This window comes from Oncorhynchus mykiss, chromosome 8, assembly GCF_057628025.1.
Source record: "Oncorhynchus mykiss isolate SJ-2025 chromosome 8, ASM5762802v1, whole genome shotgun sequence".
NCBI classification, from domain to species: Eukaryota; Metazoa; Chordata; class Actinopteri; order Salmoniformes; family Salmonidae; genus Oncorhynchus; species Oncorhynchus mykiss.
In genome coordinates, this window is record NC_143029.1 from 23,007,481 (window position 1) to 23,028,814 (window position 21,334).

Sequence of the window (21,334 nt, forward strand, 5' to 3'; positions counted from 1 at the left end):
GCATGTCTGCACAACTGAACAGACAAATGAATGGATGCAGTAGCCTCCCTGCAGCCTTGTATTACACACAGTATACCGCACAAACATCATAAGAGGCCAAATTCGTCAAAAAACGAACCCAAAAAAACCCAAATTCCTCTGCCACCGCAGGACATATTTAACCAAAATTGAAAGCACACATACTAACTAAAATAATTCAACACATATTGGTCCCTCAGCAGCCGACCACTGTCGTCATCAGGGAAGATTGCCGGATTGTCCCAGTCCATGGCTGGTGGCACTCTGGGGGCCCTCTCCTTCCTCAGGCAGGCCACATTGTGGAGGACAGCACAAGCCACAGTAATATCACATGCCCTAACAGGGCTGACCCTTAATTTGTGAAGGCAGTGAAAGCGTGCCTTCAGGAGGCCAAAGGTCATTTCAACTCTGGCCCTGGTCCTGGCATGGGCATGGTTGTAGGCCTGCTGTGCTTCCTGGGGGTCTGTGAAAGGTGTCAGGAGAAAAGGCTGGCAGCCATACCCCCTGTCTCCCAGCAACACACCAGAGAATTCACCTGTCAACACAAAATCTCATCATTACTACCTCATAAACACAGTGATATTCTTGACACAGCCATGATGGTTATAAATAGGGGTTGTGTGGCTTACCTTGTGATAGGCACTGATAGATTTCAGAGGCCCGAAAGATTCTGGAGTCATGGACTGAGCCAGGCCATTTTGCCACAACATTGCTGATCACACAGTCAGCATTGCAGACCATCTGAAATCATAAGATGAGGAATATTACACCAATCAATGCACATCACTGGCAATGCAGAGTGTTCGTCAATGGACAATATCAAAAAGTTATGTTCACCTGAACATTAATGCTGTGAAAGGATTTCCTATTCACAAAATCGGCCTCATGGGCACCTGAGGGGGCTTTTATCCTTATGTGTGTGCAGTCCACTGCACCAATGACATTGGGGAAACCTGTCACACAAAGTAATGAGTATCCTACTATGTGTTAACAGTTGTCCTGTAATTTGTAGATCCTCTTACCTGCAATCCTATAGAACTCCTCTTTGATGTCACAGAGTCTTCTGTGGCCAGGGAAGGAGATGAAGACATCTGCTAATGCTTTGATAGCCAGACACACACTCCTTATTGTGCGGCAAATTGTGGCCTTGTTCAGCTGTTCTGCATCCCCCACTGAGTACAGGAAGGCTCCACTAGCAAAAAAGCGCAAGGCCACACAAACCATTTGCTCCACACTCAGTGCATGGCTCCGTGCAGTGCGGTGCTTAATCCTGGGACCCAGTAGTCTGCATAGATACCTGATGCCATCTGCAGAAAACCTGTATCTTTCATATAGATGGTCATCAGGGAAGGCCAGTGGGTCCAACCGGTCCCTGAAGACCCTTTCTCACCTGAAGGCTCTCCTCAGCACAAGTGCTTCTTCATCCACCACATCTCGCACGAATGGGCATGCCATTGTCAGAGCAGAAAGGAACACACAATTTTGGGCCTTCATATAGGCTAGTGGCCACACCTGGTGCTGGGGGCGGTGGGCAAAAGAGGGCGATGCCTTATAACGATGACTTGGTTGTACTGATTGCTGGGAAAATAAAAAAAACCTTAGAAAGATGCCACCGTCCTGTGTGCTCACAATAAGAGCTCATATGTCATGGCTCACTTGACTTTACGAGAATATACCTAATTTTTATTTTGAGCTGTGTCATCTTCTTGGAGCTGGGGGAGGAAAGAAAAATAATGATTAATACATTTGTGTTACAGTTAGCATACAGTGTACATTGAAGGCATATCTCACCTCCCTCTCAAGTTTTTTTATTTCAAGGTCCAGTTTCCTAATTGTCCTCTTTTTTATTTCGAACTCCAGTGCAAGATTTTCCATCTTTTTCTTCTTGTACTGAATGTCTATGTCTGCCAGTTCTATTTGGCACCGGAGGTGGTTGCCATACAACTTTCTGATAGCTTGTGAGCTCTGTGAACACAATACAATTAGCGCAGCTGGAATTTGGCAGGATGTGGTGTCCTTTTATTAATACGCACTATGTTGCCAGGCTGGTTTTCCCACTGTATAGCATCTGGGTCCTGTAAAAGAAATTAGATTTTTTGATTTTGATGAGGACTCCTCACCATTGTAGAGTAAATAGTACTTTCACAGTCTTAACATGATACCTCATGCCTTCTGGAATCCAGAGAGATGGTCTCCTCCTCATCATCGTCTCCATCATGTGCTGTTGCTGCTGCACTGGGGCCTTCACCCTATCACATTTAATCGGATTCATATTGAAGCTAGTAGACAAGACATGCCAGGCCTACAGTATGCCTTTGATGGAGTACTCACTGGATCAGCATCGTCTGGTGCTTGTGCTGGTGGCTCTAACAGGAACACAGTGCTGCCAGACACTGCAAGGCAATAGGTAAACCAAAGTCAGACAGTCCAAATTGATTCAATATGAATGTGGTTGTATCCCATGTAGAGATGGAAGGACATACCTTGAATGAAGCGGGTGGCATCTTGGGAGGAACCTATGCTCGTCTCTTTCCCCCCAGGGATCCCCTCTAAGACGGGCCTGCCTTTATTTAGCTCCAAAGCCATGTCCTCTGCTGGGGTAAGGTCAGCCTTTGGTGACCCACCACCCGTGCCTTGTCTGTGGGTATTCTTTTTCACTGCTAAAACAGTACAGACAATGTGTGAGCAGGCACCTTCTGGGTACAATATATGCTTGTGCTTTGTTAAATATTAGTCAGGGACCATACCATTCTGCAGAATGTTCTTGTATTTGATTTTGACCTGCTGCCATGTCCGTTTTGGCCCGTTCATGTTTAATCTACACACACACACACACACACTTAATGGAGTCACACTGCAAAAAATTACTTGGTATTTTTGTCTTGTTTTCAGTAAAAATATCAAAAATTTTATCATAGCTTTATACAGTGTGATGGAGTTACTTTACACAATTTCACTCATATCTGCAGTGCATTTCAATAAAAAAAATTAACCGTTTCATAATTACAGTACAACTGCATTTTTGGAGATGTGAATTAAATATTTGAATTGTAATTGTGATGTTTCAGCGGAGCGGTGAGTGTGTAATTGTGCACTACTTACGCATTCAGGCGGTCTGCAATACTTTGCCACGCTTTTTCTCTTTGCTTTATCACTGTGGCGGTGTTGCCTTTCTTCTTAATTATATCTTTTACCTCCTCGTATGCCTCCATGAGGATTTGTGCTTCCGACGGGGAAAAGTACGCGGCTCTAGTTGCCATGGTAAATCAGTTAATCTGTGATCTGTGGCGGGGTCTATTTGAGTGAGCCGTGAGCGCGCACCTATCCAGGATTGGTTTCACCTGGCTTAATGAATCCGTGTCTGCTCATCCTGGCTTGGTCTTTGTGCAACCAATTAAGCCTGGACGCACATGTTTTGGCTTCATTGAGCTCAGCTGAGTCATTTATCCCGGATGTCTTAATTCTACTTTTGTGCAACAGGCCCCAGGACTAGGGTTGCCTACCTAGAACAAAGACCTTGAATCACGAGTGAGGGGAAGATGTGTTTAATCAACATGTTTGAACTTTTATTGGGGGATTTTTTTATTTTAAAATAAAAAAATATATATTGTATGCAGGTAATAGCACTTATTGGGGGATTTTTGTATTTTTTTATTTTAAAATTAAAAAATATATATTGTATGCAGGTAATAGCACTTATTCATTTTATCATATCAAATGTTTGGGTCTTTGGTACACCGAGGTTCTTACACTCTGATTGTGGGAGTCTTTAGCATCTGGAACTGTATCAATCTATTTTCTACCCTCAGTTTTATGTCAAACACAGACAAACAACACCGAGTTGTTTATTTGAGGTATGACATGAGGACAATATTTGTTAAGGGATATTTCAGTGGAATTCACAGATGGACAAAGGAACCATTCGACTCTTATCCTCTATTGTACCCACAAGGCCTCTCTGGCGTCAACATCCATGACTGTCCCATTGAGTCAGCTCTGTATGAGAATTTGAAATGACAATCTGTGAATCTATTTACAGGGATTTTGTGCAAGGGGTAGTGGGCTCAACAACTATCTCTTCAGTTCATTTATGGAAAGAAACCACATTGTTCAGAGCAGGCTCACATCACATAACTCTGAGAGAAAGGGCAGTTCCAGCAATCAGCACTACTTGACGTGTAACTTTAAAAAATGAGTATATTCCAAGGCTGCACTTCGAACTGCTACCCCAGAGCCCTCCAGAACTCCCCCATATTCCCATGAGTATTCTGGACAGGATCAACACTATAAGAAAGATTTGACAGCCGCTGTTTGCTATTGTAAACTAGCAAGAGTTATCGGTGGCCTTTGGCCTGGATTTCCTGAACAGTCTTCCATCTCCTGTGTCTGAATGTTCAGATGAAGCTGCTGTTGGAACACGCACATTCTGTTGACATGTCCATATACAGAATTGATTAACATATGCACACTGGATATGATCCAAATTAAAGTTAAACAATAAGCAAGAAATTGTCAAAATGCAGTTGATTATTCAAGTAAAACCATGGACAAATAAACCATGTATGCAGAACAACATTTGACATTGAAAACATGCATGAAGTGATTAAATTGTGGATTTCCCCAATTCCACCCAATTTGAGCAGAGCTGAGGACAGCTCTTTCTTCCCCTCCAGAGCCCACACTGAGGTTTGACCAAGGAACACATATGTCTATAAAAACAACCAAAACATGTAGCAACAATGCACTGTCTTCATATTAAACTATGTTTCTACAATATAGTGCTGAATGAAAGAGGGAAAACAACTAGGGTATTGAAATGGTTCCCACCTGTGATTAAACAGAATGCAGTACCACCTGGAAGGGCAGTATGGCTGGGGCATGGTCTGCCCATTGCTATGGGGATGTCGTGTAGCTATGAACATGTGGAGAAACTGGGTAAGACACGTGTGCCTCAACTGTGCTTGGGATCATTTCAGACACACATGCAGGCTGCAGCAGACATCTGCTCAAATGAGGCTGGTTAAATAACAAATTAAACAGGGGATTTGTCCCTTGATCTGCAGAAAATCTGGATATCTGTTCTGCCACTAGAGTCCAGGGTTTGGGCCCCAAACATGAAAATTTAAGATAAATAAACTTTTTTTTAACTTGCGTAAACAGTCTGTGAGAGAGTGCAGAACATTTGCATACCCAAAGCTATCTTTTCTCCCCTTAGAACACACACCATATCAGTCAAGAAAAAGACACACGTGCATTGAACATAATTGTGGTTTATAAGAGAGATAAACAACACGGGTTTGACAAGTTGGCTCTGCATGAATCTCACATTTCAGTGCACTACAGTAGGCCTTCATTGATTTGGAATCTGATACTGTATATTATGGTACCACAGGACCATCCTCCTTGCTCAACACACCACTGGTGGTCACATCTACCTATTTATAACCTGTGGTCATGACATGCACTATACGTTTGTAAGATGTTTAATGTAGGTTAAAGCACTTTGGTGCATCTACATGTACCCACCATCCACATAGACTGAAGGTCCACACAAACAACATACCTCTCTATTTAGCTCCTATGCCTGCCCTCTGCTGGTGTAATACATGTATTTTACTTGCATGCATATATATATATATATATATATATATATATATATATATTATCAAACCAGAAGCACCATTAGCTACATCATGACATTATATTATACACCAGTGTGTCCATGCCACTGACCTGTATTTCAAATAGTTGGTGGGCTCAATCTGAGCAGTGGAGGCTGCTGAGGGGAGGACGGCTCATAATAATAGCTGGAACGGAGCAATTAAGGTGCTACCAAACTCCTGTGGCTCAATCACTGTATACATCTATGGGCTACATATTCAGAGGGGGTGGGTTACAAATGCGGAACACACATTTCGGTTGAATACATTCAATTGTGCAACTGACTAGGCATTCACTTTCTCTTTTCATTACATATTTTAAAACGCTTTTTCATTTGACAGACGTGCCGTTTGTCCTTCTAGCGCGCCTGTACTTGACCTACGTAAACAATTTTTGAACGAAGGCTGGGCGCGTTTTCTGCAGGTTTTGTGATGAAGACATAGCTAGTAGCTACAAGACATAAATTGGTAAGAAATAATAATGAGTGAATTTATCCCATTATGATTTAGTTACATAAAACGATCATAATCGTACGTTTGAGTAAATTAGCATGATCGCTAACTTTGGGTCCCTGCGATAACGTTAGATCACTGACGGTTGTTGAAGTTAGCCTAGCCGAATATGTAACTAACTGTTAAGGTATTACCGTCTATGAATGGGAAAACGTTCGCCTAGATCAGTGGCCTAGCCTTAGATAACACGTTAGCTAGCCAGTCAGCTGTGCTAGCATTGAACAATTATTTTACATCTGTCACAGATCTAGGAAAGAATGGATTCCACTATTGCCAGTGATGTGAATGGATTCAAGACGCCCTGCAAACCAGACAGGGTGAAGAGCCTTCTCTCTGGTAGCACTGCCAGTCCTAGAACTCCCATAACCATCCCTGCCTCCCCTTTCATGAAGAAACTGGGATGTGGAACTGGGGTGAATGTGTATCTCATGAACAGGTTTGTTTTGTTTAGCTTCTTCAATGTCACCCATGGTTTTGGTGTGTCACGAGTCATGACCATGTTCCCATGTGCTCGTTTTTTTAGAGTTGGTAAACTGAACCTGTCTCCATGGGCTGTCAAAAAGATCAACAACAAATGTGCCTCAAAGCAGGTGGGTGTCTACCAGAGACGACTCTGTGACGAGGCAAATATCCTGAAAGGCCTGCAGCACCCAAACATTGTTGGTAAGAATGAAAATGTTTTTTATTTTTTTACAGTGTAATGACCTATACTCTACATGAAAAGGGTTACCGTACTTGTACATATTATAAAGATTGTGTTGAACAAATCCCAGTCCATGCAATATTTGGTTCTTGATATCTGTATTAACAGCCATATGATTTGACAGGATTCCGTGCCTTCACCACTGCCAATGATGGCTCTAAGTGCCTGGCCATGGAGTATGGTGGGGAGAAGTCCCTGAATGACCTGATAGAGTGGCGAAGAGAGGAGGGCCTGAAGGCTTATCCAGCTGCCACCATTGAGAAAGTGGCCTTGCATGTGGCGCGTGGCCTACAGGTAACCTCATACTCATCTTTTGAACCCAGTTTACACCTGGTCTAGGTCCGGAAGGGGTGGGTAATTGAGCGTGCATGTAAACAGAAAGCTGTAATACCAGGAGTACTGTAAACTGTATAGGCTTTGATGTGATTATACAGATAGGCTAATTGATATGGATGGCCTTTATTCATTTCTCATGCTTTGGGGAAGTCGGCAAATGTAATGTAAGCAAATGTAATTGAAGATTGCTTTTATACATTTTCCCCAACTCAATCCTCCTCTGATGTGAATACAGACATGTGGTGAAGGGTCTTTGAGTTCCTCCTCTATTGGTGTTATTACAAAAACAATTTGAGGTTCACAATTTCAAATGTTCTGTAATCCCCTGGAGGGGTGTTTTTTTTAATTGTCACTGCTGAGTGTAGATATCTTTAATTCATTGCCTAGCTATGACCAAATAAACTTTAAAAGCCACCATGAGAATCCCCTTAAATATCAATGTTCCTGTTTTCTCTTTCCCTCTCATTGTTCCCAGATGCTTCATGTTATTCCATCTTTTGATGCGAGTCAAACACATGACTGTACAATTGTTATAGAGGTATAGGAAGGAAACACTGAAATGTATATATTTTTTCCACTTTCTCCAGTACCTTCACAACGAGAAGAAGCTATTACATGGCGACATGAAGTCTTGCAATGTTGTCATCAAGGGTGACTTTGAGACTGTCAAAATCTGCGATGTGGGAGTCTCCTTGCAGTTGGATGAGAATATGAAAGGTAGATGTCACCATCTGAGCTGAATACATCCAATTAAACACTATGAAAAATAGGCATTACTTGGTATTTTGGTCGTTAGGCCTCGTTTCCCCATGTTGTCAGACAACCTGCCCTTTTCACTGTTAGTGTGAACCTGAGAAATTAGTCTGGTGTAAACCCTAATTATACTTTAACAAAGTACATTCCTACTAGCCTGGTTTAGGACTCTGGGAGTAATGCCAAACAGCTGTTGTTCCTGCAAAGTAGCCTGTAGATGATTTTCACAATGTTGCACGCATTCATGTCATGAGCCTAATGGAACAAATGCCAAGGGCTTTCTTATAAACACAGCCTGGGAATTCATGGTAGTGATGCTGTAGGGAGGGGTATAGAGTAACAGGTGGTTTGCCATGTAAACAATGCCTGTTTTCATGAGGTCATGGAACCTCTCAATGAAAAGGACACAATCAATACAAGTGTATGTATTCTTGTATTTCAGAAATAGGCTTTAGGCCTAGGCAAAAGTGACTCATTCCGGGTGTCAAGTGAAATGCAATAAGAGTTTAGTTTACCTCAAACCAAATGCAGAAGAGCTAGAACTTTGTTTAATGCACATTAATCATTTTATATAGACTAAAATTGGTAATAGTTTCACCCTTTCATGCAGCTTGCTTGTAAATGCTTTGAGCAATGTGTGATTAATTATAGTTAAGAGATGTTAACACTGGCAAGAAAAAGGAAAGGGGATCAAAAATGTTTACAATATCTCCATTTCTGTTACTTAGGCTTCAAAGCAAATACATTCCTCTTTATTCTTCAATAGTTTCTTAAACATGTTCCCAACTTTAAGATCTTTACATTCTATTTTGGGATTTTCTGAGAACCACAAATAAACTGTTGGTCAAATATAAGAACTCCCAATATGCCTAAAAACCCTGGCTTCAATCACTGTATAACGTGTTTAAACCTATTCCTGTTTCTGCCTCTCTCAGTGAGTAACCCCAAAGCAGAGTACGTTGGCACTGAGCCGTGGAAGCCCAAGGAGGCTCTGGAAGAGGGAGGCGTGATCACGGACAAGGCAGACATCTTTGCCTACGGACTGACCCTGTGGGAGATGATGACTCTGGCCATGCCTCACTTGGAGATTGAGAACAGTGAGGAGGAGGGTAAGGAGAGTTCTCATACTCTGGCTGTATTTGAATCTAGAGCTCTTTTTAAAAGGCTATTTCTCTTACGTTAACTTGTTTTCGATAATTACTTCATAAGATCTGAGATTTGTCACTGTTTGTCAAACAATATCACTTGCTCAATGATTGCTTAAATATAAAAGTTTATTGTAAAATTACTTCTCTTTTTAGATGTCTCAATGGACGAGGATGACTTTGATGAGGATGCTTACTATGAGAGGTTGGGCACCCGACCGGCGCTGGACTCTGAGAGTCTTGGGGGAGCCTACCAGAGAATGGTGGAGCTCTTCTGGCTCTGCACGGAGGAGAATCCACAGAAACGCCCGTCGGCTGCCCAAATAGTTCAGGTTCTGGAGTCCAACATGCAGGCGGACGTCATTGTCATAGACTGATCAGTTAGACTAGTCTCATCTTATTCAAACCATACTGTAATGTTGACTAGTCTTGTTTTCGTATCCAGAAACCTTTCCTGTTTGTCTTGACTTGTATGTATGCAATGTACTGTACTCTTAGGTGAATTGTAGTAAACAAAATGTCTCAGTAAATTTATAAACAATTTAAAGAAGCTGCTTTTCTAAAGACTAATACTTTAGCATTTTAGTAGTGTCATGTGTTCATGTCAAACTGATGTGGGCATACATTGTGCAGCACAATCTGAAACTGAAGATGTAATGTAAAATATAGGAAGGAATTCTCAGTTGAAGCAGTCAGATTGTTAATGATCATGCAGTTAAATTAATATGCTTAGATGCTCATCGTCATTAAGACTAGCCTGACTGAAATTGTATCTTTATCAACTTAACTGTTATACACTGAACACATGCAACATGCACAAAGCTTCTCTCAAATTTTGTGCACAAAGGTGTTAGGTGAATGGATTCTCAAAGGAGAAATTCTGACAGATGTGGCATATTAAGAAGCTGATTAAACGGCATGATCATTACACAGGTGCACCTTGTGCTGGGGACAAGGCCACTTTAAAAGGTGCAGTTTTGTTGCAACACATGTCTCAAGTTGAGGGAGTGCACAATGGCATGTTGACTGTAGGAAAGTGCACTAAATCTGTTTCCGGGGAATGTCAATTTCGCTACCATAAGTACCAACCGCTATTTCGCTACCATAAGTACCAACCGCAGACCAAATGTAACCACACCAGCCCAAAATCTTAGAACTAACCGTTATAAAACGCAACATTCAATTGCTGACAAACTACTCTACCCAAAATGCACCTGTTTCACTAGAAGACCGTAGCATGACATGTATTTTCCAAGAAATTGTGATTCTGAAGTGTGATAAGAGGTAATGATTTTATTCAAACTATGTAGAAGATGTAGAAGAGATCAATCACCATCTCTTCAAAGTAAGTTACTACATATTGTCCAGTTTAGCGTTCTCTATGAAATGGGCTTTAAAATGTGTGATTAGAAATTATGGATGTATGTCCATTTAAAAGTGGTGACGGTAGTGTGATAATGTAAATGTATATTTTCCTACGTTTAACACACTCATTAAAGGACCAAAATATGTCAAATGTAATTTCAGCCTTAACCAATGAAATTGTAGACCATAAACGCAGGCGTCTCGCAGTACTTTGTGGCGAACAGTTTGCCATCTGGGGTAGGGTCAGAGAAGGCGATTTCCTCCTTGGTCAGGTGGCCCCCATACATAAAGGAGTTTCTGAAATGACAGAAATACATTCATTAAAATGGGATATGACCTTTCCTGGTTAAATCAGGAATAACTCAGTTTATATATCACTGAAACGAATGCACCCTCAAACCAGTAGCTATCCACATTTTCCATTGTTGTGCAGACCACATCCCTTACATTAACAACATCCATTTATCTCAAGTCGTTAGCACTACCCAACCTGTAATAATTCTCTTACCGGACGGTGTCGAGCATCCTTGTGGCGATGCCCTTCCTACGGGCCAGGCTGAACACCCAGATACGGCTGACCCCACAGATGGCCTTCTCTGGGGTGATAGAGCAGCACCAGACCCTGTGGTGCTCCATGAAATCCTCCTTGGTCATGTCCTTAGTCTGCTCTGGCTGCTCCAGCACTCTGAAGCCCTGGAAACAAAGGTCAAGATAGCCCAATCATTCATCAGTCACTCAGCTAAATATCCCTGTAAGATAGCAATCCACTCACCAACAACACCTAGTTAGAAAGTGAGAATAACCAACCAAGTGTGTTTACAAAGACCTGATTGAATCTCCTTGAGAACTCCCCTATTGGTAGTTATCTGTCATATGTGCTCTGCCATGAGGCATCAGATGACCATCCTGTCACTGGCCCTCATGAACACAGAGTTGACAGCAGAAATGACCGTGCACTAAAGCTCACGTCTGATTCTATCTGAGCGTATATTAGTTAATTTCTTGATAAATCAAACTTCATCTTTCGCAAGCACGCGACCGGAAATTAACATTATCACAGGCCTTTACGTCACCATAGTCGGGTAAAATACTCCTGATCCATTACTGAAAAACCTACCATGTTTGGAGCGTGACACATTTGAACAGAGCGCAAAAGTTTAGCAGCACCGGAGAAAATAGATTTTACCTGTCGTATGTGCTCTGCAATGAGGCAGCCGACGACCATCCTGTCACTGTTCAAAAACAGATAGGTTTTAGCCTGGCTGGGGCAGCTGAGGGACACTTGCTGGAAGCCCAACTCGTTGTCAGCAAGTTGCCTCACATCTTCTGCCTGATAAACATTAAGCATGAACAAGTGGGTTCAGAATTCCATTCACACCAAATGCATAAACACAAACTGATGTGATTGATACAGTTGTGGAAAAAAATATTGGCATCCTTGCACTTTTCTTAAATAATTCACAATTTCTTCTAAAATAAGTTGAAGTTGCAAACTTTAGTTCCCCACACCTCAACATTGCAGAAACAATTTTATTTTTGTAAACTTAAGTTTACAATTTTAAATTTAGAAAATAAAGACAAATGGCATGGACAAAAGTATTGGCACCCCAGCTAGTACATGGTTGCACAGCCTTTGGCCAAGATAGAAGCATTTGTTGGCAGTTGTTCATCAATGAGCTTGCTGGACCATTCTACTAGCAATTTGGCCCACTCTTAAGCAGCAAACCGCTCTAATTCTTCAATGTTTGAGGTTATGCCCTCCACCAACTGCTGTTTTCAGCTCTCACCATAGGTTATAGAAATGACAGAACAGTCCAGCGCTTCTTGAACCAATTCTGTGCTTTTGATGTGTGTTTGGGGTTGTTGTCCGGCTGGAAGACCCACAACCTTCAAAAAGGGCTTCAGAGTGCTGGAGCAGCCAGAGGACATGACCAAGGAGGATTTCAGACCGTTTTTGGATTAAACATTGCAATCCAAAACACATTTATAATCTGCTGAACAGAGGCAGCTAAGCAACCCCACAGCATTATCGAAACCTTCCCCATGTTTGACTGGGAGGATGGTGATCTTTTCTTTGAATGCTTCATTTGGCCGTTGGTAAACATAGGAACACTCTGACCGAGGCACATCTAAGCCTTATTGAACTTCTCAATAACCCACCTAAACAAGCCTAAATCCTGGGGAAATATTCTGTGGACCAATTAAACACAATTAAAGCTCTTTGGCAATAACGATCAGCGTTTACTGACGACCAAATGAAGCATTCAATGAAAATAACACCCTCCCTACAATCAAACAAAGGGGAGGTTTGATAATGCTGTGGGGTTGCTTTGCTGTCTCTGTTACTGTGGGCCATGAATGTGCGCAAGGAGCTTTGTAGACCAATGTTCAACCCAGGGTCCAAAAACTGTCTCTGATGAAGGTTGTGGGTCTTCCATTTTAGAAGAAAGGGAATTATTTAAGAAAAGTGCAAGTACTGTACCTTTCTGACAGCGTATTTTGGATCATCTGGTAGAACCAGAATGATTTTTCCATCCCAGAAATCTGCTACCACCCTCTCTTTCTTCCAGCCCTGGGAACGAGAAGGAAACATTGATTAAGCAGCCGTCAGAAATCAAGAGAGAGAGAGTGGTCAGTTACATTTTCCCCCCACTAAACCATGGCAGAGGATTTGGCTAAGCTTTTGTGGAAAAAATAATGAGCCACTCTAAAAGCAACATCCTTAGGGCAACTTGTACACATCAGTAGGAGGGAGGAAACGCCTGGGCGTACGCACCACAAACGTAATACTGTCCAGAAAACGCTTATGGAACTGTGTGTGCTGGAAGTTGTCTTCCAGGCTGTCTGCACTGTAGATCATGCCACATGACCCACACGTGGTGGCCCCAAACTGCTTCTGGCCTGCATCCTGAGGTAAACACAGAGCATTAGCAGAGCTCACAGATGGCAGGGAGAGAGGTAACAGTCATCATCAACATTTCCATCCATTAATCTGTCCATCAAAGGATTTACTTACAATGATGAGTTGATCATCAGCCTCAGCCTGTTTATTCATATCTCTCTTCTTCCTGGCTCTTCTCTCTTTAGCAGCAGAGGGAATGGGGTGACCAAGGGAAGAGGGGGTGCTGCAATTCATTGGAGAGGCCTGAGCTGCTTTCCTCTGGGGCCTACAGGGAGAAAATAAACATTATAATAAATGCATATACACTCCCGTATACAGTGTTACAACTACTTGACCATGTGCGAGACTGTAAATAATTTCCTCCCTGGAGGGCAGTAAACCATTTTAGCTGAAAATAAACAGAAGTGGTTTTTGCCTACCTCTTTGATTCAGATCCAAAGATTGTACACACAGCTGAGGATTCTACAGAATCGGCTAAGGAGTCTAAAGGGGAGAGAGAAATCATAACTGAAAAAGACATTTGATTTGAAGTAAAAACATATGAATGATAATTGACCAATGACAAAAAAAACTACCTTTGACTGGACTGCTGATACAGGTTAATGGGCTAATATCACTGAGATCAAACACTGCATGAGAGCCTGCATCCGTGATAAAGTCCTCCTACAAACAGTGAAAGAACAATATAATAAAATGTAGTATGTCTACACTAGGCTTTGTTAATTATTTCCCCATGGGATTAACAGACATTGAGATTCAGGCTAAACACTTTTCCAGTGATATACAGCTCACCTGAGTGTTTATTTCTGGGGATCCTGAACATGTGGGAGACAAAGATATGTTTAACACAATGCTGACATCCTTGCTCATGCCATATTTCTCTGCTATAGCTCTGGGTGAGAGGGCCTCAGGTGACCCTGGACTCTTTAGCAAATCCTGGACACTGGGTGGAGACTGCAGCTCTTCCTGCAGTTTCTTCACTACAACAGCACATCGCTTTGGAGATAAGGCTTTTTGTTTTTTTTCTTGTTTTCCCTTTGACGCATGAACCAGAGCATTTGTTTTCTCAAAACTCAAAGCTGGCTTGGTAGATTTCAGGGCAGACTTTTTGTACATGGAGGCTGGCTTTTTTCCTGTGCTGAAAAAGGCAGCCCCAACGAAGATCTTAGGCTTGGGCTTAGACTTTAAACCACCGAAGGTCAAGGGGATGCCTTTTTTCGGCTCCACTTGCTTTGTGCTGGTGGGTGCTTTAGGCTTTGAGGAATTGATCAGGCTTGATTTGAAGTTGCCGTTTCCCTTTAAGCCAGTCTTCATTCTGTGTACATCGGCCACTTTCTTGACCTTATTACTGTTAATCATCCTCTTTTTCTCAGCATCCGTCAGTATTCCATACGGATCCACAGTGGTCAGCCTTGGCAGTGATTTGGTCTCATTCAGCATCTTCCTCTCCAGGGGTGTCAGGTACAAAGGATTGCGTTTACCATAGAAGGACCCTGTAACCACAGCAGGCTGGAATGGAGAGGCTCTCTTCTGAGCAATCTTTAGGGGAGATGGAGCTGGTGATCTCTGAGGGGATGGGCAGTTCTCCTTCTCCTGGTGTCTGGCTGACATCTTCTTTAGTGGAGACTGGTGCAGCCGGGGTGACTTTATTTTCAGGGGAGATCCTCCATCCTTGACAGGCCTTTCGGCTGGGCGACTACAAATGTTGTAGTAGAATAATAAGGATGTTAGTCAATGTTATATGCATGATTGATTGATTTAACACATATGATGGACTAATGCACATCTTGTAACGCACCTGTGCTTCCTCGTAGTACTAGGCATCATGTTTCTAACTTCACTGGAAGAATAAATAGCATCAGTAAATGAACCATGCATAATCAGTTAGCATAACAACAATAATACATTATAATTGAAATGCAAACATAATGTAATTTAAACACTGAACAGTTATTGTTAAATATCTTGACGCTAAATATTTGTGAAGATAGCAGTCTTTGCCAGCCAGGGTTCAGTGGCTGAGTGAATAATATTTGGAGGGATCATCATGGATTGCCATAAATACCCAGCTACAACACTGTCTGGCAAACATACCTAACGTTAGTAGCTAACGTGAAGTGATCAAACTTGCCAGCAACTTTTTACCAAGAGGTTACTAAACTAATTTTAGGTAGAAGTTTGCTAGATACTCGTTTTTGTGCCTGACAGGATTCTTCATTTAGCGTACAGAGTTGAAGTGCACACAGGGGTGTATTCATTATGCCTGTTTTGCAACAGGAACCGTTTAAGTTTTGCTACGACGGTAGGTCCCTCGCAGTTTCGCTCTGTTTGCGGTCCCGATTGGTTCTTAAACGGTTACAAAACGTAATGAATACACCCTAACAGTAGCTGACTTTCAAAATCAAAACGTCATGCCATCTAAACACTTTTGCTAACTGACTTTAATCAAATACATTGTTTTTTCACAAACACATACCAAGCAGACGTTATCCACAACGTAACAAAGTTAGAAAGTTGTGGAACTGTGGTTTGTTTGCCACAACCAGCGTTCTGTTTCCCCGCGGTTCTTTCACAGACTGTTTTGAATAGCGCGCGCCTCTTTGCAAAACAGTTACCCAACATCACTTAAGCGGAAACAGCGACGACTTCCGTGTCAACTTTCAGCACAGTTATCACGAACTCTGTGCTTATCTCGTTATGATGCACATGTATTTTCAGGTTTGAAAAAGTTGCTTCCATTCATGCAGGATGGTGTTTTACTTCACGAGTGCAGGTGAGAAGCTGAGCTTGTCTTTTAGCTGGCTAACCCGTACATAGTTAACGTTAGGTAGTTAGCAGTTGAGCTAACTAGAGAATCTTCTTGAATCGTTTTGTTAACTAACAACGTTTGATGTCTTGTGAGAGAGCTTTCATGTCACATACTCAAAATAGTTTGTTTTTGTTTACATTCAGGCCAACAGTTCAGTCTGCCTTCTCCCTACAGTTTTCAGCCATTAACGTTAGTTTCGCCCACGACTGGCTCATGTGAACTACAATCCCGAAGCTGTTTTAACGTTTAGAAACGTCAATAATCATAGTTTGCAATATGGCATTTGAAACATATGTCCCTTTGATCAGCGAGAAAGACTCCTTCAAATTAAAAAAGACACACTTACTGTAGCAGTCATACACAGATCCATGTCTGGCTGGCCCAATCCCATCTTCCAGCTGCTCCCCAGAGCACATTTGCTCATTACCGCAGGGCTGACAGTCTAGAGCAGACCGATAAGGTTTGTGGGGACCAGGAGACCCTGAGACGGTTCATACCGCCTCCTCAGGCCCCGGGTCCAAGGCAGACGGATTGTTGCCACCCACCTGCACCCGAACGACGGTGGAGTCCATCTCCTGCCCCATCGCCTTGTGCTAAGGGTCGACAGCGGGGAGGGGCACATCGTGAGGTGAAGCAACAGCTTGTTTTTCCCACGTGGGTCTTCCCTGGTTTTTGCAGAGGTACTGGGTAATTTATCCCTCACCGGGTTCCTATTCCTAAAAGCGGGTCACGACATAAGCTCTCCCAGGGCTCTGTGGCCTTGTTGGCTTGGCTGAGCTTATGGCTTGTCTTTGTGACAGGTGTGATGGTGTCCACCGTCACCGACATTGGGACGTGCTTAGGGGACCCATGCGCTCGGGGTGCCAGAGGAGAGGCTGGCCCCGGCAGGTCATCTGACACACCCTTCCTCTGCTTCTTCTCCCGGTCTCCTTCTCTGGGCTCTGGGACGTCTAGCGTCTGTACGCGCAGCGCACGTACCTGGCATCCTAAATGTGGCAGCAGATATGCTCTTGAAGGAGGGCCCGCCACCTTGGGACTGGAGCCTACATCCCCAGGTGGTGCAGCACCTGTGTGACAAATTCGGAAGGGCGCAAGTGGACCTGTTTGCCTCCTTGGACAATGCACACTGCCACCTGTGGTACTCCGTGTCGGAGCCACCAGGGGCTCTGGGCTTGGATGCTCTGGCTCACGATTGGCCAGGGCTGGAGCTTACGCATTCCCCCCTTTTCCCCTGATCCAGGCTGTGCTGGACAGGACCAGGATGGCAGAGCATCATCTGCTGCTGGCGGCCCCATACTGGCCCAGACAACCCTGGTTCAGCCTTCTCCTGTCCCTGTTGTCTGGGACACCTTGGCAACTTCTTGGCAACTTGGCACTCTGTGGCATCCGAGGCCGCACCGCCTCAGTCTGTGGGCTTGGCCACTGAACGGCACCAATGGTCCATGTTAGGACTACAGGAGGGTGTAATGAACACCATGCAGAGCGCAAGGGCGCTGGTTACAACTGCGGCATACCAGTTGCTCTGGCGGTTGTTCTGCTCTTGGTGTACTGGTATTGAGGTTGTGCCCGAGTAATGCTGGGTGCAGTAATGTCCTCCAATACCTGTAGTCTCGCTTCGATGAGGGTTTGGCAGCCTCTACCCTGAGTGGGTATTTGGTTGCTATATCTGCCTGCCATGTGGAGTGGATGGAGAAGCCATAGGGGCGCCATCCCTTGGTCTCAAGGTTTATAAAAGGGGTTCGTCCCGTGCATCCAGCTAGGACCCGCTCAATAGCGAGCTGGGATCTGGATGTGGTATTGGCAGATTTGACAAAGCCGCCTTTCGAACAGTTGGAGTCAGCATCCCTGACCCATCCCATCCCTCTCTATGTAGCGATTACTTCCATGAAGAGGGTGAGCGAGCTCCATGCTCTTTCAGTAAGTTTTGAGTGCTACCGGATGGACCCTGGGGGGAAGAGTATATCTCTCTGCCCCAACCCTTCATTCCTCCCGAAGGTTCTGTCAGACAGACATGTGAACATCTCTTTTTATCCTGTCTGCTTACGACCCCCGGCAGTGGCGGGGGGGTCTGGGCCTCCCTCCGGCATGCTGTGCCATGTGAGGGCACTGGCTGCCTATGGGGAGCGGACACGGTCAGTGAGAACAACAGACCAGCTCTTTGTCTCACTGGATCATGGACACAATTACGACAGCATACTGCCTGGCTGGCAGGCCAGTGCTGGGATCTGTGGTGGCACATTCAACATGAGATGTGGCTGCGTCCTGGGTTCTACTGAGAGGAGTGCCCCTCGCTGATATCTGTGCTGCGGCCAACTGGGCTTCCTCTTGCACCTTTGCAAGATATCGGGTAAATGTGGCACCTCCCTCTGCGGTTGGTTCAGCGGTCCTGGGCTTCGCCTCCCCTTCCGGGGACTGTGCCGGGACCCACCCTTCCACATTGACGGCCCCAGCGTCTTGGTCCCGCTCTGGGACTTTGACTCTGGCTTGCCAGGTCCTTCTAGCACCGACTAATCTGGTATTGGTATACCAACATATTGCAGTGATCCAATATAGTGAAACATAATGAAGGTTACGTATGTAACCACGGTTATGTGAACTATATGGATCACTCCAATCCTCTACGGTGCTAGAGGCGCCTTAAAAATTATGTTGAGAACATGTGTCGTGGCGATGGTGTCTATATATAGGGGCAAACCCCAGCCGTGTCACTAGTGTACACGGAAGTAAATCTGTAAATCTTCACCTCGGATGTATCCCTCCGCTGCAGAGTGATATCAATATATTGGAGTGATCCATATAGCTCACATAACCGTGGTTACATACGTAATCTTCGGTGTACATGCTCCTAAAAAAACAATGAGGAGATGGGAGAGGCCTGACTTGCAGCGCGTTGAGCGTCACAAATAGAACAAATTTATATTTTAGTGCTTGCCCACGCAAGATACTCGCTGACGCAGGTGAGCAATGTGGGTGCAATAAGTGAATAACATGTATGTGTACATTTATTTTGCAACGCTCGTACATGAGCGGTGTGGTCAGCATGTTATGCTTCACCGAGCAGAGCTGTTGTCAAGGAAGTGAGTTTGTGTTTATACAGGACATCCCGCCCGCCCCCACCTACCATCAATCAATCAATCATGTCAATGCGGAACTATACTGAGCCCACAGCATTGTTTAAGCAGTTTTGGGAGGCGATGGGCACACAGGACATTGGTACAGAGCTAAATTTGGCCTCTGCGTGCCTCTGGAGGCTCTGCAATTGCGTCACACCCTCCTTACGGAGTCTCCGACCACATTTTCATTTTCGGATCAAGCATAAATTGGCTCCTACGCTTACGCACAGGTTTACTGAGCACGCTAGATAGCTAATTAGCATATGTGGTCGCTGCTTGTCTGTTTACCGTAAACAAGCGCTGTAACATGGAGATATGATCGTGTGGGAAAACTAACACTATCAAGGTGTGTATCAATTTAACCTTTTTGTTTGTTCAAATTAATTTCTAATTTCCTTATGCTTCCAAAACCAAACCACAAGTGACGCGTGTTAATGGTAAGATTAACGCTTCGAAAACACCGACTGCGTCATTGCATCACTGCTGCATAACATTTTTTGCGCACCTAGGCAACTATACTGATGCAGGTACCTTTTGCAAATGGTCGCATGCAGTTGGACACATGGAGGAGAGAATCATTTTCGCAGTATCCTCAAAACCGTGTCTCTTTGACACAACTGCTGACAGCTACAGGGACATAAACACAAAAAATGCTGCTTGGAGACAAGTGTCCACGGTAGTAGGATTGCCAGGTCAGTTTAGCAGTGAGCTTGTGCTAGATGTGGCTAGTTAGCGTTAGCTAGCTAGCTAACCTAGCCAATGAGGTGTATGTGAAAGAAATAGTCAAATAAATTATGCAAGTTACTACCCTTGATAACTTTCCCAAATAATCATGTGTGAAAGAGTGAGTTTGTATGCTAGATTAATAGAAATGGTAGATACTACTGTACCCTGATAATTTGGTCAGATAACAGTGTGTGTCAGTGTACAGTAGGTGACAAGTCCATGATAGCTATCTAATAACTATAGTTATGCTAGGTAATGGTTTGGCTTATCATGTTCATGTCTATGTAGAAGAAGACTGTAGGAGGAAGTGGAGAGGACTCAGGGACAGGTATTAGAGAGAGAAGGGCAGAGAAAGAGAAGAAGAGGTCTTGGTCAGCAGCCTTGGTGCTTCTGCCACATTCTTTCTTTTCTGGATCCATTTATTGTGGCTAGGGCATCGAGTGGCAATTTTACAGCCAGACCCTCTACTACGTCATCCACAAGTGTTGTCGCCACCGGTGCATCAAGACCCTCAACGTCACCTACAAATGCGACCATCACCTCCACCGGTGGAGTGAGACCCTCTACAACATCATCCACGAGTATGACCACTACCGGTGCAGCCATGGAAGATGATGAAATGGAGGAAGCACCTCTGAATCTAGGACCACCTGAGATTATTATGAACCTCACGGAAGTGACCACTGAGGACCTCGTTGAACAGGATGTGGCCGTGGAGAGAAACAGAGAAACGAAGAGCAACGTCACACCAGGCGTCATCGGAGGTACCAGCCCCCAGATCCACTCAACTCATTTCAGCAGAGGCTCCTCCAAGCAGTCGAGCGGGATGCAGCCCAACCTGATGATCACAGGAAGGAGACCCTCTTTGCCATGAGCCTGGTGCAAACACTGAAGAGGCTGCCTCAGCAAAGAAAAGCAGCAGTCAAGGTTAAAATGTATGGCGCTGTATGTGTTGTTTTTCTCTTCCCTTCCAGAGATGGAGTCCAATTTAACAGACAAGCTCACAGGAAGGACAGGAAGAGGAGAGGAGTTGACTGGTTGTTGTTTTGGCCTCCCTCATTGTACCTTTCTTTTCACACACGTCAGTTCTGTTTAAATTCAGTCAATTCATAAAGTAATTTGTTTATAAAGTCTTAGGATAGCATTCATTATTAGTTTTACATAGATTTCTGAATTGAAACTCATGCAGAGTTTTCACAGATGCTCTTGGTCTCTTACAAGACTAAAGGTCAATATATTTCTTTCATTTAAAACCACTTGAAAACCAGGGTGTTGAAACTGTTTGTGAAGT

At 43.8% G+C, this 21,334-nt stretch overlaps 2 protein-coding genes, 1 long non-coding RNA gene and 1 pseudogene across 4 annotated transcripts; 2 read left to right on the plus strand and 2 right to left on the minus strand.

Moving 5' to 3' along the window:
• Positions 1–2,348: 2,348 nt before the first annotated feature.
• On the minus strand, positions 2,349–2,899 carry LOC149981454 (uncharacterized). Its single transcript, XR_016497684.1, has 3 exons — positions 2,766–2,899; positions 2,502–2,678; positions 2,349–2,411 (listed from the first exon to the last, which is right to left on the minus strand). It is a non-coding gene; the product is annotated as an uncharacterized LOC149981454 (long non-coding RNA).
• Positions 2,900–6,080: 3,181 nt separating this feature from the next.
• LOC110529615 (lymphokine-activated killer T-cell-originated protein kinase homolog) lies at positions 6,081–9,678 on the plus strand. The gene is made up of 7 exons (XM_021611972.3): positions 6,081–6,146; positions 6,437–6,627; positions 6,715–6,854; positions 7,019–7,188; positions 7,818–7,947; positions 8,919–9,092; positions 9,285–9,678. The coding sequence occupies exons 2-7, from the start codon at positions 6,449–6,451 to the stop codon at positions 9,503–9,505; spliced, it is 1,014 nt and encodes a 337-aa protein (XP_021467647.3). The 5' UTR covers positions 6,081–6,146; positions 6,437–6,448; the 3' UTR covers positions 9,506–9,678.
• Positions 9,679–10,401: 723 nt separating this feature from the next.
• Positions 10,402–16,032, minus strand: LOC110529614 (N-acetyltransferase ESCO2). The gene is made up of 11 exons (XM_021611971.3): positions 15,872–16,032; positions 15,194–15,235; positions 14,188–15,091; positions 13,971–14,058; positions 13,815–13,878; positions 13,510–13,660; positions 13,270–13,401; positions 12,976–13,065; positions 11,680–11,823; positions 11,002–11,186; positions 10,402–10,790 (listed from the first exon to the last, which is right to left on the minus strand). The coding sequence occupies exons 1-11, from the start codon at positions 16,015–16,017 to the stop codon at positions 10,658–10,660; spliced, it is 2,079 nt and encodes a 692-aa protein (XP_021467646.3). The 5' UTR covers positions 16,018–16,032; the 3' UTR covers positions 10,402–10,657.
• On the plus strand, positions 16,031–21,304 carry LOC149981455 (uncharacterized; annotated as a pseudogene). Its single transcript, XR_016497685.1, has 2 exons — positions 16,031–16,168; positions 20,476–21,304. The product of XR_016497685.1 is annotated as an uncharacterized LOC149981455 (transcript).
• Positions 21,305–21,334: the final 30 nt, after the last annotated feature.

Bases quoted from the DNA above. Each gene is read 5' to 3' on its own strand.
- LOC110529614 (XM_021611971.3), bottom strand. From the start codon at position 16,017: ATGTTGGGTAACTGTTTTGCAAAGAGGCGCGCGCTATTCAAAACAGTC. The intron at 13,661-13,814 runs GTAGGCAAAAAC...TTCTCCCTGTAG, and splicing joins TTTGGATCTGAATCAAAGAG to GCCCCAGAGGAAAGCAGCTC. The intron at 11,824-12,975 runs GTACAGTACTTG...AATGTTTATCAG, and splicing joins CAAAATACGCTGTCAGAAAG to GCAGAAGATGTGAGGCAACT.
- LOC110529615 (XM_021611972.3), top strand. From the start codon at position 6,449: ATGGATTCCACTATTGCCAGTGATGTGAATGGATTCAAGACGCCCTGC. The intron at 6,628-6,714 runs GTTTGTTTTGTT...TCGTTTTTTTAG, and splicing joins AATGTGTATCTCATGAACAG to AGTTGGTAAACTGAACCTGT. The intron at 9,093-9,284 runs GTAAGGAGAGTT...TTCTCTTTTTAG, and splicing joins TGAGAACAGTGAGGAGGAGG to ATGTCTCAATGGACGAGGAT.